At 47.6% G+C, this 18,630-nt stretch overlaps 1 protein-coding gene across 7 annotated transcripts in view; it reads right to left on the bottom strand.

The window, feature by feature from the left end:
- Positions 1-1,020: 1,020 nt before the first annotated feature.
- Positions 1,021-18,630, bottom strand: part of CIB4 (calcium and integrin binding family member 4) — a 50,583-nt gene continuing 32,973 nt past the window's right edge. For 2 of the 7 annotated variants that reach the window (XM_077843822.1, XM_077843823.1), the window contains exons 4-8: positions 13,421-13,542; positions 4,906-5,027; positions 3,567-3,676; positions 2,657-2,745; positions 1,021-1,215 (exon numbers count right to left, since the gene is read on the bottom strand). In XM_077843822.1, coding sequence (XP_077699948.1) covers positions 1,185-1,215; positions 2,657-2,745; positions 3,567-3,676; positions 4,906-5,027; positions 13,421-13,542 — 474 coding nt within the window. In that variant the 3' untranslated portion in view covers positions 1,021-1,184. Of the gene's footprint in view, positions 1,216-2,651; positions 2,746-3,566; positions 3,677-4,905; positions 5,028-13,400; positions 13,543-18,630 lie in introns of all 7 variants that reach the window. The other 5 variants (XM_077843826.1, XM_077843827.1, XR_013349540.1 and 2 more) reach the window with 4 other exon arrangements.

The raw sequence follows: 18,630 nt of genomic DNA, 5'->3' as shown, positions 1-18,630 counted from the left end.
CTTCCCAGACAGGCATGGACAGGCTGATTTGTCATCTGCCCCTGGGACTATTTCTAGAATAGAACAGGAGAGAGTGACTCAGGACTAAGCCACTTTTCAAGGAAATGAGATGTTGGTGGTTGGGATTCTGGAGTACCTGCTCTCACCAGGCTGCTGCTTCCCACTTCCTGGGAGGCTGCCTGCCTGCTGGGGCAGGGGACAGGATGGGGGTGATAGCCCCTCAAAAGACAGGATCTGGGATGGGGACCTCAGGCCAGGTATGTATCCACACGACAGGTTTTTTTCCAACATTCCAGCATCTCTTGGATTTGATCAAGGGACTCTACCAATCGATGGGAAATTTATTGCCTCTTGAATGGGTGAGTTAGGACCTAAAGGCAGAGACCACTGCAAGTTCAAGTACATGTGGCAGTGAAACAGCCCTTCCCCTGGGAGCCAGTGTTTAGACACTTCCCCGGAGGACCATGTAAACACGAAAAACCATGTGCCCATCAGAGAGGCATCTGTCAGCTCTCAGAGACCCTCTAAGGGACTTCTCTAATGGCCCAGACTCCTTGACCACCTGGGCTCCAAAGGGTCCCTGTGGGGGCTAAATTCATTCCAGGATTTGGCTGAATAGCAAAGTAAACAAACCTCAACAGCTGTTCACGCACTGTCACATCCTGGGGACTGAGGGTGCCAAGTGGGACTAGATGTCTTCTCCCTTGACAAGGACTGGGAAGCCAGGCACCAACTAAAATGACCTCTATACGTACGTCTCTGTACAGTCAGCACCGGGAGATGCTGGAATGTAGCTCCAGTGAAAGAAGGGAATGATGTAGATTTCTTGGTGAACTACATTCCATTTGGCCTGGTCTCTGCTGTGATGTGGGTTGGGATTTGAGCTCTGTCCTCAAAACAGATGGTCACCCCAGCTTGCTTGGTGTCACTGGCAAACTTAAGCCCTGGAATGAGCAGTCCTTCATAAAAAGTACTTCTACGTGATCCTGTATTCAAAAGATGAACTGGTGGGGCAAGGGAAAGGCTTTTGTTTTGCTTTATTGAATAAATAATAGTCTCAAAGTGAGGGAAGGACAGGGACAAAGTCATACTTCTGATCGGAGTCCCCCAGCACCTGGAGAGGGTTGATTCCAAGTTCCAGCGGTCCCCTCCTTGAGGCTGCAGATCAGGTATTTGTGGCCACATCAAAATCCCCAAAAGTGAATCCGAAAGGAGCTGAAAGCATGCCATGAGCCACCTTGAGCTCCAGATCTAAAGTGCCTTCCAATTTCTGGGTTCATAGTGGTCCTGGAGGCACCCTCCTTTGCCCACTTCTCATCCTCTCTCTGAGGGATGGCCAGTTTACAGCTGTTACAAACCAACCCAAAGCCTTCTTTATGTTCCTTTTAGCATCACCAGAAAGCAAAAAGTGTCAGAACCTCATGGTACCAAAACCAATGGAAAGATATGGGGCAGAATCAAAGAAAAAGCAAAGAGGATAGGATTCTGGCCTCAGTTATGTGCTGGGCTGTTCTTGAAGAAGAGGAATTACCCTTAATTGGGGTGGTTCCAAGTGTGGACTGTCTTTCAGAGGGTCTGCCCATGCCCGGCCCCATAGCAGCCAGGATGGCCTGGAGAATCCTCTCCTCCAGCCACGTGATTGGAGGAAGGGTGGACACCTGACCCAACTTGGGCCAATCAGATCATCTGACTGGGAATTTGGAATCAGAGCTGAGAGCTATTCCTTGGGAGTCACCAGACTGCTGCATGGAGGTAGTGACTGGCTTCCTGTCTGACAAAGGAGAGATTGCTGGTTTGCATGTAGAGCTAAATGTAGAGGAGCTGAGGAGAGAGGCAGAGACTCTAGGTGCAGAGAAGGGAGAAAATGCACTGCCTTCGGTTCCTGACCAGGTGTTCTCCGAGGTCTAGTTGTCTTTGTTCTTTTTCGGATTGTTTGGTTAAACTACTTTGAATGGGCATTCTTTGCTATCGAATTCACTTAGACTATGAGACCAAGGGCAGAATAGGGCCCAGGAGCAGCAGACACATGCCAACAGATGCTGACTCAACACAAGAAGGGCGTTCTAACAGGGCTGTTCCATCATGAATGGGCTTCCTCCGGGGGTGGTGCTTTTCCCATAAATGGAAGGAGCCAAACAAGACTGTTACACATGGCCTGGGCAATATGGAGATGGCCAATCATCTAAAGGGTGTTCAGACCAAGATATAAGACCATTAATGCCCCTTCTGCCTGAAACAAGTTTTGGAAATACTCCATGACCAGCATCTTCACACCCCTGTGCAAATCCCTGACTCCCAGTGACTGCTGGAATTGTGGGGGCAGGGGAGCAGGATAGGTGGTGGCAAAGGCCCCCCGCTAGTCAGTCCTGGATCCCCTGGTGGCTGGGAAGAAGACATCAATGTACCAGGTCAGCCTTAGATGGGCAGCACCTGAAGACAGGACCACCCACATCATTTGCAAAGCCTGGAATGCTATCTTGGCTTTGCTGGTTAAAATCCCACTCCCTCTATCTAAAGGTTAGAAATTTAGGTTACCTAATTTCTGCGAAGCTCTGGGTTTGCTGATTCTGAAAGAATTGACAAAGTACTCCCCATTGGCTCTTCCTGCCCCACCCCCACTATAGTGGGCACTCACCCCGCTCCCAGAACACCTTACTTCATGAAGTCTGGAGACTTGGCCATCGCATGTTCAAACTCCGAGAAAGACAGCATGTTGTCATTGTCCAGATCCGACTCATTCAGGACCTGGCCAGGGGTGGAGGGACAGCCAGAGAGCAGAGAGGAGCCCCGAATAAGAAAGTGAGGTGAAGGGGGAGAGATGCCTCACACCAAGAGCTGCCATAGCCAGGCTCTCTGCTTAACATGCATCCCTGACACCCACCCACCCCCACCATGAAGCAGATGTTCCCCTCTCCCCCCCTTGCTACTCCCCACCAGAGACAAAGGCATGGGCTGGTCTCATCATGGGATGAGTCCCCTTCGTGTCTCTAGCACAAACTTGGCAGTGAAAATGGGTACAGAGGTGAGCTGGGTGACATGTCCCCACCCACACCTATCATCCGGCCACAGGCAGGGGCTCTGTACTGCAAGGGGCCAGTCAGGTGGAGGAGAAGCAATGATCCCTTGTGGTTTTCTCTCTGCTTCTAGCTTCAATCCAGACCAAAAGGACTTGAGAGTTCTCATGGTCTTAGGACAAACAGATTCGTGAGGCTGCCTTGGTGTCCTGTCACACTTTGGACTATCACTCCAGGACACTAGGACATTGTGTTTTGCTGGGATAATGTGGGAAAGGGGACATTGTGATGTGTCCCTCTAAGGCTCAGCTGCTTTGGAGCCACCTGCCTTCAGTGACTGCAGTGTGAGTGAGAGGCCCTCTTGGAGTGGGTGGCTCAGGCACCTGTTCTTGGGGACTTTGGAAGGATGGACCATGGAAGAAGGAAAAAACACAGGGGAATAGTGCTTCCAGCTGTGTGCCCATCCCTCAGGGCACCTCACCCTGCCTGCCATCCAGGGGCTTTGGGGGATGACCCGGCCCAACCCAGCCTGTGTGGCCCCGGGGAACACACATGGTTTGTGAGGTCGGTCAGCAGGTCCTCCGACACGTCATCACTGTTGAGCAGTCGGAGGACAATCCTCTGCAGGTCCTCCTCGTCGATGAAGCCATTCTCGTTAAAATCTGCAAAGAGGAGGCAGAGCATGATAGGAAGGGGAGGCTTCCTCGGCCTCCCAGGAGTCCAGGGAGCCCTGGCCCCACAGAGCCCCCCTCTGTCCCTGGCGGGTCAGCGAGCCCGGGGAAGGCAAGCAGCCGGGCCGGCTGCAGATGCAGGCATATCTGAATAACACGATTAGAAACAGCCATAGTCGTGAGCATTCACTGGGCGCCTACTACCTGCCCAGACACACCCTGAGAGCTTCACCTGTTTTAAGTCACTGAATCTTCACAATCAATCTTTTGTTAGTCTTACTTTAGCAAAGAGAAACCGAGGCACAGAGGTGTAGGGTGTTGGCCCCACACTGTGGGTAAGCTGAGGGCGGGACTCAGATGCAGCTGGGCTGGTCCCCAAGCCCATGTCAATCACCGTGCGATGGAAGTCTCCACCTCAGACCTCACAAGCCAGTAGGGGGTTGGTGGCCAGGAGCTGGGGGCACGGACAACAGCAGGACGCCGGGAGTTGTGCAAGGTCCCTGCTCCTAGCCCTGAGCAGTGCCACCTGCCCCACCGGCGCTGAGGACGATGCCCAGTGTCCACTGCAGGGAGTGCCCTTGCCCTTGTCAGACCTTGGGGCTTCCTTTTTGAGTTCAAAAATGGTCATTCCTATGAAACTACTATAGCATTGTATGTCAACAACAACAAAATACGGGCCTTACACAAGCCCCCTGCATGCTGGACCTCCAGGGTGTGTTTAACCCAGTTTCCCACAGAGGCGCCTCAGAAGGGGGTCCCTGGCCTGTCAGTGCCTGCTGCAGGTCTTCTCTACGGGCCCTGCACACTTCTCCGCCAGCATTTGCAGGAGGCAGCGCCCTGCGTGGAGTCCCTCCTCCTTTCCCTCCAAGCCCTGGGATTCTCTGACTCACCCTGTGCTCGCCCTCCCTTGCCCCCTGTGAAGTCTCCCTGACACCCTCAGGCCCAGGATGGCTCCCTCCTCAGGCTCCCGCAGAGTTCTAACACAGGACCTGTCCTTGGCATGAGGCTTGCTCTCCTCTGCACCAGGGGCCTAGGGCTACCTTGTCTTCCTGTTGCAGCACATGCTTCTTGCCACTGCCTACTTCATTTACACTCGGCAGCCACAGTGGGTGCCTGCTGGGGCCCATCCCTCAGCCAGACATTGGGGCACAGATGTACCAGACTGGCTCCTGCCTGCATGGAGTTTCCAGTCTGGGGCTGCAGGGGAAACAGTTGGGCACCTGAGTAGCTTGGCTCCAGGGAGAGAGGAACAGGCATCCCAAGGTGTTCCAGATGAGCAAATTCATGTCCGACTGGGGTTGGGGGTGTGAATGAAGAAGACTTCTTGGACAGAGAGGCGTCACTAGGGACAGTGGTAGAGAAGGAACAGCACCAGAGTGATCAGTCTGGGGTAAGGGGACAAGAGGCTTGGAGGTCTGGGAGAGAGAATCAGAAGTTAAGTGTGGAAGGCAGGCTCAACTCATAGAGCCATGAATGCCGAGGGAGGCAGGCCTTCTCTGGGAACCCCAGTGCAGCCCCTGCTGCCTCTGGGAACCCCCAGCACAGCCTCTGCCTTTTCTAGAACACCCAGCATGGTACCTACCTCCTCTGGAACCCCAGCACAGCCCCTGAACTACTTGTCAGCCATGCAGTAAGTGCAGTAGGCTTAGGCAGGTACAATACCACCACGACAAACACAGACGTGCCAAGCAATGATCTAAGTGCTTTCTCTTCTATTGCATTTAATTCTCATAACACCTATGAAGACAGTGAGGCGCACTGAGATTAAATAACCATACTTACTTCCTTAGTCTCATTTCAGCTGCTTGCCTTTATCTGATTTTTTTTTTTTAAGATTTTATTTGACAGAGAGAAAGAGAGAGAGAGCACAAGCAGGGGGAGCAGAAGGCAAAGGGAGAGGGAGAAGCAGACTCTCCGCTGAGTGGGGAGCCTGATTCAGGGCTCCATCCCAGGACCCTGGGGTCATGACCTGAGCTGAAGGCAGATGCTCAATGAGCTGAGCCACTCGGGCACCCTAGCCTCTTGCCTTTAAATATTCTGTCCAGCCCGGGCTTCTCCTGAACTGCAAGTGTACTTGTCCTTTGCACTTGGAGATCTGATAGGTCCCTCAAGTTCAACTGGTCCTAACCCAAACTCTTGACATGGCCCCTCGTCCTTGGCCCCAAACCTGCTGCACTCAGCTGTGCCCTTCTTGGCAAATGGGCAGTGGCCAGTACACTTGGAATCATCCTTGATTGTGCCCTTCCCTCACTCCCGACCACTAAGGTGGTAGCAAACCCTCCCAGTTCCACCTTGGAGAACAGTGGACCCAGCCAGATGACCTCCCCACTGCACTGCCTCCACCATGGCCCAGCCAGCATCACTGCTCTCCAGGGTTATCCAAGCAGCCTCCTAACCAGCATGCTTCCTCTCTGTCTGCCCTCTCAGTCTGTTTTCCCCTCAGCAGCCTGTGGTCCTGTGGATCGTACCTAACATTCCTCCCTCAGCACCACTTCTCACAGCCTCCGTCTCAGCCACAGGAAAGCCCAGATTCTGACAGTGTTCCCCAAGACCTACTCTGCTCTCACTCTGCCCCCTTGTCTTTCCCCATCAGGCCAGGCGTGATCCTGCTTCAGGGTCTTTGCACTGTGCTTCCCCTCCCTAGAACACTCACCCAGAAATCCTTAGGGACTTCATTTAAATGCCAGCTTCTCACCAGAACCTGCCTAAAATTGCACTGTCTGCTTTATTTTTCTCCCAACGCCCAATAGAACCTGGCACACTGCGTGTTTTACTTATTAGCTCCTTTATTTCTCTCCACTAGAATGTAAATTCCTTGAGGGCAGTTTTGTCTTTTTGGTCACTACTGTATCCCCAGTTCCTGAAACAGTGCCTGGAACAGAGTAAGTGCTCACTGAATATTTGTTGAGTAAATGGATGCATGAACTACCCAAAGTCACATGTTGATAAATGATGGAGACAGTAGAAAACCCAGGCAGGACAACTCTGTGGGCAGTCTGTGTTCTGAATCACTCATAACTATTTTTATTGTGATGAAGCATCCAATTTTTAGCTGGGTGTAGGACCATCTAAAATGAACACTATATTTCCCAGCCTCCCTGGCTGCTAAATGTGGCTCCATGTTTCAGTTCTGGCTAATGAGAAGCAAGCAAAGGAGGCACAGGCAACTTCTGGGGATGTCTTTAAGGAGAAGGCATAGCCCTTTGTGACCTCAGAAATGGTGGATAAAGTGACACCATGGAGAAACCTACAGCCTGGACATTGCAGAACCACCGTGGACAGCTGCCTCTGGGATTCTACATGTTAGAGAAATAACACAGAGCTGCCAGAGGCCTTAGAGACTTGAGGTTCCCTGTCATTTGCCACCAAATTTAATCCTAACTATTGCATGATCTGAGCCTCAGTTTCCTCATCCATAAAATAGATAACAGTAGCTCCACAGAGTTGCTGTGAAAATTAAATAGGAGAATGCATGGAAGTTATCTGGCATGGGGTTTGGAATACAGAAGATGCTCACTAGATAGAGTAGAGGCTCAATTCTATGAGGATGTGAAATACTGAAAATGCCAACCCTAGAAACTGTAATATCTTGCTTTGAAGAATGGAAGCTAGAGCTATATTGGTCCTGGGATGGAGGAGCGAGTGTGCTGATGTCATAGGCTCCTTCAGGGGTAGAGCTCAGACTTTTGTCTCTGTTCCCCTGGACAGGATATGGATGTGGCAAGTACAACTCACCACCCTAGTCCTTAAGCAAGTGGCTCTCTGGCCAACTGTGTCTCAGCCCCAGCACCTGGAGGCTAAGGCCTGAGATGTCCACCTAGGCCCTCCCTGCACAGCTCTGCTATCACACATCGTGGGTAACGGCTGGGTGCAGGTGCAGGGGTGAAGGATCAGTACTAGGACTAGAAGGAGTGGGCCGCAGTGACATTGCACTGCTGGTAAGAAGCTCCGCAGCCTCTCCCAGAGACCCCGCAGTGTCCCCAGCCGTCCCGCTGGCCCAGATCCCATATGCAGAGACTGCAGCAAAGTGACATGGCTTTGGTCCCAGGCCATCTGAAAACAGAATAATTTGCTGAAGTAGAATGTAGTCCTGGACAGTTCCTCTCCTTTGGGGGTGCAAGGGCAGAGCAGCCTGGGAAAGGGGTGGGGGCTGGGAGCTCTGGGCTGCTGGCCAGCCCATGCAGCCTCAGCAGCCTCAAACCTGCAGTCCTGGGCTGCTCTGAGAATAGGGGGAGGGCCTACTTCTTGCTGTTTCCTGACAACAGGAAGGTTAGAGAGAGCTTGGAGAATAAGGGCTCAGCCTTCAGGTCCCCCTAGAACTCTGTTGCTATCATCATCGCAACCTCTCTGTCATGTTACTCTGTGGAACTTACAAAGTACTTTTGCAGAAAACAGCTTATGCAGTTGAGTGAAGACAGAGATGCTTTCATTATCATTCCCGGGAGAACTGAGCCTGCCTCCCTTGCCTCTTCCAGCCCTTGGTACTGTGGCAGATCTTGGAGTGGTGTGGCAAGATCTCCTGCTGGGACTCTGGACCTGCCTAAACGTTGTTCACAACTGGTGGAAGCTGCACTGATGGGAACAGGAAGGCAGTACTGGGTTGTTGGTCTCTGGCAGGTGACAGTCCCTCCAGAGAGGGCAGGGGATGGATCCATTGGAAGCCAGGAATGTCCCACAAAGCAGAAACTGGAGCCCAGCAGGTACATCCCCGGTGCTGGATTCTTGACTGATAGCCAATATCCCTGCCTTCCTACTAACTGCAGTACAGTTCCCATCCAGGGTGACCCCATGTTCAGCTTAAAATACTCAGCTTTCCAGTCTCCCTTGCAGCTATATGTGACCATGTGACATAGTTCTGGACAAAGCAATCCAAAGCTGCTGGGTAGGGCATCCCAGAAAGCTTGTTAAAGAACCAACTTAATCTGTGCCTTCAAATGTGTATATGGTTCTTATCCCTTCTCCCATCCCTTTTTCTTCCTGCCTGGAGCAAAGATGAGGAGCCTATGGGCCCAGAAACCATCCTGTGATGATGAAGAAAATAGTCTTATACTACAGATGGCAGACTGGGGGCTTGAAGGAGCCAGGCCCTCTGTTACTTACCCCTGCCTCTGGACAGCCTAATCCCAGGCTTTTTTTTTTTTTTAAACATGGTCACTCTTATGTATAACTGAATGCAAGCCTAACTGATATAGTATCTCTGAAAATCTGCTGCACTTTGACTCACCCAGGGAGCTTTTAGAAAGCCCACCCAGCAGGCATACCAACATCCTTACATCAGATCTTTGCAGTTGGGGCCCTAGTAGCCGTGGGTCGTAAGTCCCCATATGATTGCAGTGTGCAGTCACGTTTGAGAACCAATGAGTTAGAGCAGCATTTCCTAAACTTTAAGATGTGAAGGAAGCAGCTGAAGGTCTTGTTCAAATGTGGGCTCTGATTCAGCGAGTGTGCAGTGGGGCCAGAGATTCTGTGTTTGCAACGGGCTTCCTGTCAGTGTTGCTGTGCCTGGTGAAGGGGCCCCGTGTGGGGGACCAAGGCCTTCGAGCATCGAGTTAAGCCTCTGGACTTCAGCTGAGGAGGATCACTGGGGCCATTACCACCTCTCCTTTTCCTTTTTTTCCCTCTTCTTCTGCCTTCACTGCTACCCTTACCGCCTCGATTTACTGAGCAGCTACCACGCGCCAAGCACTGGGCTCAGAGATTCACGTGTCTCATCTCTAATCCTGCTGACAGCTCTGTAAGGCAACAAATCTTCTGAACCCAAAGAGAATTCAGATTTGTCTGGGTATATCTGATGAAGCCTTGGAGTTTATGAGTCCCCAGGCATGTATTTGCACAGCTGATTTGCATGAAGACTTTGCGCTTTTTGTTTTTGTACTTGAGCTCAAGGAGGAAGGAAACCCATCAAGAGGGCCTGGAGAGAGGGGCTGGAGGAGGACACAGGGGCAGCGTGGGGGCAGGTGGTGTCTGGTCCACGATCTGACCTGAGGCACTGAGCCTGACCTCTTGGGAGTGAGGGCATTCCCCCCACCCCCTTCTAAGCTGAACACTATTTAGCTCCTGTGCCTCGAAGCCTGAAGAGAACCTGCTGTTCTTGTAGCTCCCTGAAGGTTTGGGTGTTTTTGTTTGTTTAGCTCTGAAAACCATGGAAAGACAGCTGAGGCAGACATCTTTGGGAACATCTGCTCAGCTTACACTTTACCATTGCTGAGAAGCGTCCCCACCCCTAGCAGTAGGCCCCAGGAGCTGTGTTTGTTTATGTGACTCTGCATCTTTTTGGCTGCGCTTGATTGGACAAGGCTGTTTACTCAAGCCTGGGAGTAGCAAGATCATTGGTTTGGCTGAGCCATCAGCATCTGTTGAGAAAATAGGGGATCAGGGTATTCATCTTTGGCCCAATAGGCACAAAAGCATAAAAGTCTGCAGAAAGAGAAAATGCAGAGGAAGAAGCAGAGATGAGAGACCTGGCAGCCATAGAGAGAAAAGAAGACAGTAGCTGCCTCACTTCCTGACCACTTGCCAGCTGTGTCCTTGGGAGGCTGCTTCAGTTCCAGCATGGGTTCCATGCTGCTAGTGATAGACAGACTCCAAGCCCTCCTCCCCCCATGACCTGCCTCTTGGTGTTTATAGGTATGTAATTCCCATGTCCCTTTAGTATGGAACAGAACTGTGACTTACATCTAACCAACATAATCTGGCAACAGTGAACGGATGTTACTTCTGTGATTATACTGTATGAGACTATCTTACCAGCATATGGGCTCAAGAGACTCTCTCTCTAGCTGTCTTTGAAGAAGCAAGTGGCCATATCAGGGGAGACCCATGTAGCAAGGAGCACATGACAGCCCCTGGACACTGAGAGCAACCTCCAGCGGATAGTCAGCAGGAAACCAGGGCTCTAAGCTCCAGAGACACAAGGAAATGCACTTGCCAACAAGAGTGAGCTTGTAAGTGGATTCCTCCCCAATCCAATGCAGCCCAGACAGAGCCTTGATTGTAGCCCTATGAAATCCTAGAAGAGGACACAAATAAGCCATGCCAGACTCCTAGCCCATGGAAACCATGAGATTGTAAATGTGTCATCTAAATCCACTAGGTTTGTGGTGATTTATCATGCAGCAATGGAAAATGAATATACTGCAGTTCTTCATCTGTTGCCTTTTACACAGGTAAGTCCCTGTTGCTTGCAACATGGAGACTCTTGGCTAAGATGAGAACACTAAGCCCGGGCCAGCACTCTGCATCGGGAAGAGCTGCCCATCCAGGAGAGTACCGACAGGAGGCAGAAATGGCTAGAGACAGCACGGCAAGTGCTCTGCAGCACAAGTCCTGATAGAGAGGGTGGCAGCTGGTGGGCTGTAACCCTTGGGGATCCCCAGAAGTACCTGGGGTAAGGAAGGAGGAATACTAACAAACAGCTGGGGACCACTAAACCAACTAAATTTGGGTATGTAATTTCATTTGTACTTAACCCTGCTTAAAGTTCACTGTAAATGTATGTCTTGCATCAAACTTAGGACATGTGGGGCCATTACTTCTTCAAATATCCTTTCTTCCCCATTAATTCTCTCCTTCTGAGACTCCAACTGAACATGCATTAGACCTTTTTCTTGTCTTTTGTGTCCCTGGAAGACATGGTTTGCTCTTTTTTTTCTCAATGTATTTTCCTTCTGTTCTTCAGATTAAATTATTTCTATTGAACTATCTTCAGGTTTCTGACTCTTTCCTCTGTCATCTCAATTCTCTTGTTAAGCCCATCCAGTGAATTTTTATTTTAGATATTTTATTTTCCACTTGATTCTTTCTTATAGGCTCTATTTCTTGGCTGAGAACTTCTACTATTTCTTTCATTATGAATTTCTTTCACATTACTGGCCAAGGTTTCATAGCTGTTTTAAGATACTTATCAGCTAATTCCAACATTTTAGTCATGTCAGAATCAGGCTCCATTCTTAAGACCATAAAAATTTTTATTTTTTAAATTGTATGTTGAATAATTTTGGATTGTACCTTGGGAACTTCTGGTTTTCTAAAGTTTTTGTGTTTTGAATAATTTTGGATTGTATCTTAGACATTATAAATGGTTTATTGTAAAAACTCTGGATTCTGTTATATTCCTCCAAAGAGTGCTTTTTTTTTAAAATTCTATCAGGCAATTGATTTGACTTAAACTGCCCTGTCACAGAGAAACCTTATTAAAATGCAGTGGCTGCTCAAATCTCAGTTGTTATCCTTACCTGAGCTGCCTTGAGTCTGCCCTTGTATATATGGTTTAGAGGTCAGAAAGACATCTGGGCATAGTTCATACACAGATGTTGGGCTCCCTTGTCTGGCTTTCTTTCATGGACTCTCCCTTGCTTTTACTTTTCAGGAGGAAATTGCCCCAAACTCTCTGATTCTTCAAGTCAGAAAGAGTTCAAGTTTTCTACCAGTCTTGTTTGATGCCCCTCACCGAAGTCCAACTTTGAGCTAAATAAGTTTTTTTAAGGGGAAGAGGACCATCCAGTACCATTTCCTTCTTCCAAGTGTCAATTCTCTGCTTCTGGTAGCTTTCTAGTGCTATCAGATAGTTGATTTATATATATGTATAATATATACACTATATATATGTGTGTGTGTGTGTGTGTGTGTTATATATATATATATATATATATATATATATATATATATATATATTTGAGTTTATAGTTGCTATCTGTGGAAGTGACTGTATGATAGGAACTATTGCATGATATTTAGTATGGTACTCAGCTATTCTCAGCAGGAGAATCTGTGATTTCATTTGCATTTACTGGACACTAAGCCTGAAAACAGAGGGCTTACAAAAATATCATTAAGTCTTGTTTACAGATGAGAAAACTGAGCCCTCACAGGTCCATCAGGCTTAAAACTCCTCCACTCCATTTTATCCAGGTCCACTTGGGTGAAGCAAAAATAAGATGGTGTCCACTGTGTGGAGACAGGGAGGACCTGGGAGGAAAGGAAAGCACATGATATGCCAAACTATCCCAGCCTGAATGTAGAAGTCCTTTGGGGCCTAGGAATTGTCACGATGAGCTTAAAGACTTATACATGGTCTGTTTGAAGACTCCTCAAGATCTCTTTGTTTTTTTCCTTTTAATTTCTTTTGAGGATTCCAGGCATCTCGCTGTGCTAAGGGGGACGTGAGTCTACTGAAAAGCAGAACTTTAGCAGTGTCTTATGGGTACCCCAGATAAAACTAGAGACCAAAAGATATCATGGGACCTCAGAGATGATCTCTCTCACACATCTCATTTTAAACATGATGAAACTGAGGCCCAGAAAGATGAAATGATTTGCCCAAGTTTCTCAGCCATTTAGTGGTTGAGCTAGTTGTGGTGTTCAAATTTCTGAATTTCTGAAAAACAAGCATAGTTCCTTCATATCCATATGTAGCCCTCACTCTCTCTTTCCTTGTCACTCCCTCTGGCCTGCCTACACTACCACAAAACACAACACCAATGACTCCATTTGCCTCTGATGGCATGGAAGGAAGGGCATCTATCCATTGAAGCAGTAGTCACCACCATTTTTTAAAAAATCTATAGAACTGAAGAAACAGGATAATACCCATAAACACCCAAGAGAATCCCAACGCACATCATCCCACCAATGAATTGATGTTGACGGATTCCAGGTTGGTATTTACTCTATGGCACTTCCCCCTACTCCCCCCCGCCACCACTCAGTCACCCACCATAGATGCGAAAGGCATACTCGATCTTCAGGCTGGGGCAGGCCTGCTCACTGAACACAGATGCCATGCTCAGCACATCCTCAAAGGAGAACACATTGTTGTGGGAGAACACTTTGCAGATTCGGTCTCGAAAAGGGTTGACCTGCGGGAGAGGAGGAGGGGAGGGAGGAGGCCTATGGATGTCAGGTTCATGCCTCCCTGGCCTTCACATATCTACCAGAAGCACAGCAAATTCCTCTTTGCACCCTCCTCTGCTTTCTGTATGTCTAATTCATTCCCATCTACTAGGACTCCTTTCCTCCAGTTGTTCAGGGGTTCAGCCCTGCCTGTTCTAAACTCTTCCTTGCTAGCAGGCTTTATCAGATCCCAACTTTGCTGTAGTATTCCAGGATGACCCTGATCCCTTCCCTCAACCAACACAAATTCTTTGACTTGGCACCTCAGCTAAGAAAGCTATTTAATGCTGTGAGTTCACGTAATAGATCTGAATGGCCAATCTGCCCAATTTTTAATTAGTTAAATCACCTCTGGATGATTTTTCTAGTCCCCCTTTCACTGATTCTCACTGACAAGGTACCTTTTCAAGGTTCCTGGCTTCATGCAAAAGGACTAGTTTCTCTGCTTCAAGCAGAGGATCTATTAACTCCCTCAAGGGTATTTGAGCCCCAGCCATAACCCCCTACCCCCACCCCCTGCCTCTAGGGGCCTGTATCCTTGTCTAACACTCCTTAGGGTTTTCCTAAGCAATAGTCAATGCTTAGTCCTCTGGTTTTGATCTCTCCATTTATGGCACATGAAAATTTCTTCTTCATTTCTTTTGAACTAAGCTATATATTAAAATCTACAGTTTAGTTTTTAGTACTCCTATGTATTTGAGGTGGGAGAGAGAAAATTCTGTCACCTAGGATGGCCATGTACTTCTCAAGCTTTAGTGAGCAAGTAAGGTCCCTAAGGTCCTTGTTAAGAACATGAACTGTGAGCTCCCACCCTGAGACATCCTTTTTAGAAGGGCTGGGGTGTAGCCCAGCATTAGGGATGAATTGTGTCTTCCCCCAAATTTGTATGTTGAAGTCTTAACCCCTAGTGCCCCAGAATGTCACCTCATTTGGAAACAGGGTCTTAAAGATATAATTAAAGATGAGGGCATAGGAAGTAGGATGGGCCCCTAAACCAATATGACTTGTGTCCTTATGAAAAGAGGAAACTTGGACACACAGACACACACTCGAGGAGAACACCATGTGCAGATGAAGGCAGAGATTGGGGTGAGGCATCAAAAGCCAAGGAATGCTGGAGATCGCCAGCATGCTACCAGAAATAAGGAGAGAGGCATGGAACGGATTCTTCCTCACAGCCCTCTGAAGAAACCAATCCTGCTGACACCTTGATCTCAGCTTTCTAGACTCTAGAACTGTAAGACAATACATTTCTGTCAGTTAAGCCACATAATTGTGGTACTTTGTCACAGCAGCCTTGGCAAACTAATACACCTAGGAATCTACGTTGTAAATAAGGTCCTGAGGTGACAGAGTTAGTCTCACATATATATACATATATATGTCCCAGAAGTGGCCAGGATCCTGGAGAATCTGAGCTGCCTTGCTAGAACCTCCTGCAATGTCTGCTTCTCCCCCCTTTCACCTCAACACCCCCACCGCCTGAGAAGCTTATGGTGATGACCTCAAATGAATGAAAATAAGGGCTAACTACTGTGATGTGTTCCAGGTCACGTGTACCTAGCTAAGTGGCTTCACAAATTACATTGCCAAATTTTAACTCAATTAACTCTCCCAAATGGTGGTTTAACAAGATTCCTGTAAAGAAACAACGATTGCAGATAATGCTTATGATGCAAGAGCAGGTGATCGACCAGAAAATGCCAGGGCAAAACCTTTGCTACTTAAAAATACAATTTCTTCTCTATTTATTCATAGAAATGGTGAGAATCTAGTCAGACATAACTGAAGTCCTGGCTTCAATGCTCATTTCCTGTGGTCAGACAGAGGCAAGCCAGACCAGCAAGCAGTGAGCCTATATCCAACCAGGGAATGAGATACCAATCTTCCCTTTCCTGGGGGCCCACCTTCACACCTGGCTTTGCTGGGAGTGATGGGGGAGATGGGATGGTTGCCAGGAAGCCAATCCACTCTCTCTCAGGCCCCTGTCATGTGACTCTGTTATCTATACCCACACGCACAAACAGCCCTTGTGTTATAAAGATGGGGAAGCAGGCAGTTGGAGCGGTAGCCAGTGGTAGCAAGAATAGTGCATAGAACACAATGTAGTGACCACAGAAACTGTTGGAAGAGGTGGGGAAAATATGTAGGGAAGATGTAGAGAAATAAACATGAGAACAAATTTCACACTGTGGAAAGTTTGCTAAATAGTTGAAGAAAAGTGCAGACTATTCTAACATGGTTTTCCTAGATTCTGTTTCGATAATAAAATACATGAAGAACCACATTTCTGTGAGCAACTAATGGAAAGAGGCGATATTGACTGAACAGTACATTACTTTTTTAATGAAAACACCAGTTATGGGAGAAATTGCCTGGGAATAATCACTGATGAAGTGACTGCTCCATGACGAAAAGGATTCTGGGTAAGGGTGCAGGGATGGCCATACATCTGAAACCCATTGCCCACAAAACTTCCTGTAGGTTACTACAGTGAAAAGGTTAAGTCCAGAAGTACACAAAGTGCAACAGGATGCATTGGTGGTTAGTTAAAAAAAAAAAAAGAGTTTAAAGCATAGCAAAACATATACAATGATTTGTAACCAGAAGGGAAGTGACTTTGAAAACCTTTGAACCACAGAGAGATTTGCTAGTTATCTCTTGGCAGAGTACTTAAAATAGCCATCAAACTTTAAGAGGAATTATATGTGTTTCTTGTACAAAAAGACAAACGTTCCAAATTTGCTGAGCATTTTATGATGACAAGTGACTGTTGGCAGATATCCACTGAAAAATGAACTCGAATTCTTCTGACTCTTCGAGGTAGAGGTGACTCATTTTAGCAAGCAGTGGGAAAAGCGCTTGCTTTTCCAAAGAACTCCTGCTTTGGAGAGAATATTTTGAACATCAGATTTTTGTTGTTGAAAACATGTGGAGTCACCTAAAATAATGCTTCTATCTGCATACTTGAAAATATTAGAAACAGATTTTAAAAATCTGTTTGAAAGTCATCCAAATGGAGAGTGTCAGTGGATTTTGAGTCCATTTGTTAAAAATATAAAATGCAATGTTTTTCCAATTAGCTTGTAAGAGCCACTGACTGACATAAGGAAAGATAGACATCTATGAGCTTCATTTCGATAAAAAGCCTTTAATTGGTGGATGGGATTAAAAATGAGTGACATAATTTAATACATGCAGCCAACGATACATTTCTTCTTTGTAGCGGCTATGACAGCCACTAAAAATAAACTCAACTAGAACTAGACCCCTGAATGGCTCGATCTCAAAGTGTTAAAGCAAGATTTTAAAAAATAATGAAGCACATCTAACAACACTGCTTTTCCTTACACTATTGTCATTAATTATAAGCAAACAATACAATTGTGAGAGGAAGAAATTTTTTCTATAAATGAAAGAGGAATCTATTTTTAAGGTGTTTATGATGTTTATTTAGTTTATGTAATATTTAGCTTTAAAATGTTTTATTTTGCATCTTTATATCATAACATACTGAAATTGTCAGTAAAGGTACAGAGTTTAAATATATGCATATTATGGGTGCAGGCTTCCCATTTTTTTTTCATTGGAGAAGCGGGACCAAAGATGGCTAGTGATCTCTGATCTAGATTAATCAGGGATGTGGAAATAGGCCCCGGAGTGGGGGGTGTGACTTGCCCAAGGTCACTCAGCCTAGAACCCAGGTCTCCTGAGTCTGCCTGGCACCATTTCCACTATGGTCCCTTGTGGCAAATAAACATAAAAGAAAAGGTGGTGATGGAAGCAGAATGTGTGACCATTAAAGTGTAGAAAACTTTGGAACTGGAACCTCTTAAAATTCTTACTTCAATTTAAAAAAAAAAAAAATTGTTGCGGGGGTTGCCTGGGTGGCTCAGTCAGTTAAGCATCTGCCTTTGGCTCAGGTCTTGAAGGGCCCTGGGATTGAGTCCTGAATTGGACTCCCTGCTCAGCCAAGAGCCTTCTCTCTCTGCTGCTCCCCCTGCTTGTGCTTGCTCTCGTGCTTGCTCTCTCTCTCTTGCTCACTCTCTCCATCACTCTCTGTGTGTCAAATAAATAAATAAAATCTTAAAAAAAAAAAAAAGGAAAGAAACCCACAATTTTTTGGACACAAAGTCCCAAAACAGAGGCTAGCTTGAAGTCAAAGGTGTGGCCCCTGCCTGTGAGAGCTCTAGGACTAGCCTTCTAGCAGGTAGTGGTCGTCCTGACTGGGAGCAGCCCTGGAGAGCACAATGTGAGCAAATACTGTGAGGAAGAAGCCAAGAGGAAAAAGTGGAGGCAGCAGGAAGGCAGCAGGCTTGGGTTGGCAGGCAGGCCAGAGTGAGGAGCAGAGGAGGCCAGTCCTAAGAAGGTGGCAGGGAGGGACACGCAGGACCCAGGATCACCAGAGATGTTTCTGGGCCCTGGGGGCCAAGGGGTGGCTGGTGGCTTCCTCTGTGAGGCCTAGCAGGCACCTGCCAGGAGGGTGTCTTTGGCCTGTCTCTGTTCTGGCAATGGCAGCTTCCCCCTCTCCCAGATTTGCTGCTTCATCTCTTCCTGGAGGGAGATCCCAGGGCACAGATTTCCCCTGTGGCAAGGCATCCTTAGCACACATGCATCTCCGTGCAAAGGGATGCTGCTGGGGCTGCAAGGATAGTTTCGAAGGACCCAAGAGAGGCTGCCTCTGTGCCTCCCCCTGCTCTCCATCCTGAGTTAAGTGCAGGCTTAGCCAGTGTCCTTGAGTCCAGCCCAGCCACAGGCAGACAGAACAGCTGGGAAGGGGCAGGAGAGGGAGCAAGGCTCATGAGTGATCACAGTTCCAGCTTATTGTGTTCCAGATTTGTGTTGCTATTACTTCAACAATCTGAAATCCGAACCAATAAATTTTGGGCCCTATCCAGAGAATTATAGTCTGCATTAAATTTCACACTCATTTAGAAGCCTTCAATCCTCCAGAGGAGGAAGAAGATGACAATTGACGAAGCAATGCTTCCATTTCAAGAATAACACGCACCCCAGTGTGAAGGCGTTCTGAACGAAGGATATAAACATGTCAG

This window comes from Canis aureus, chromosome 12 (genome assembly GCF_053574225.1).
Source record: "Canis aureus isolate CA01 chromosome 12, VMU_Caureus_v.1.0, whole genome shotgun sequence".
In the NCBI taxonomy this organism is placed as follows: domain Eukaryota; kingdom Metazoa; phylum Chordata; class Mammalia; order Carnivora; family Canidae; genus Canis; species Canis aureus.
This window is presented reverse-complemented; position numbering and strand designations above follow the sequence as displayed.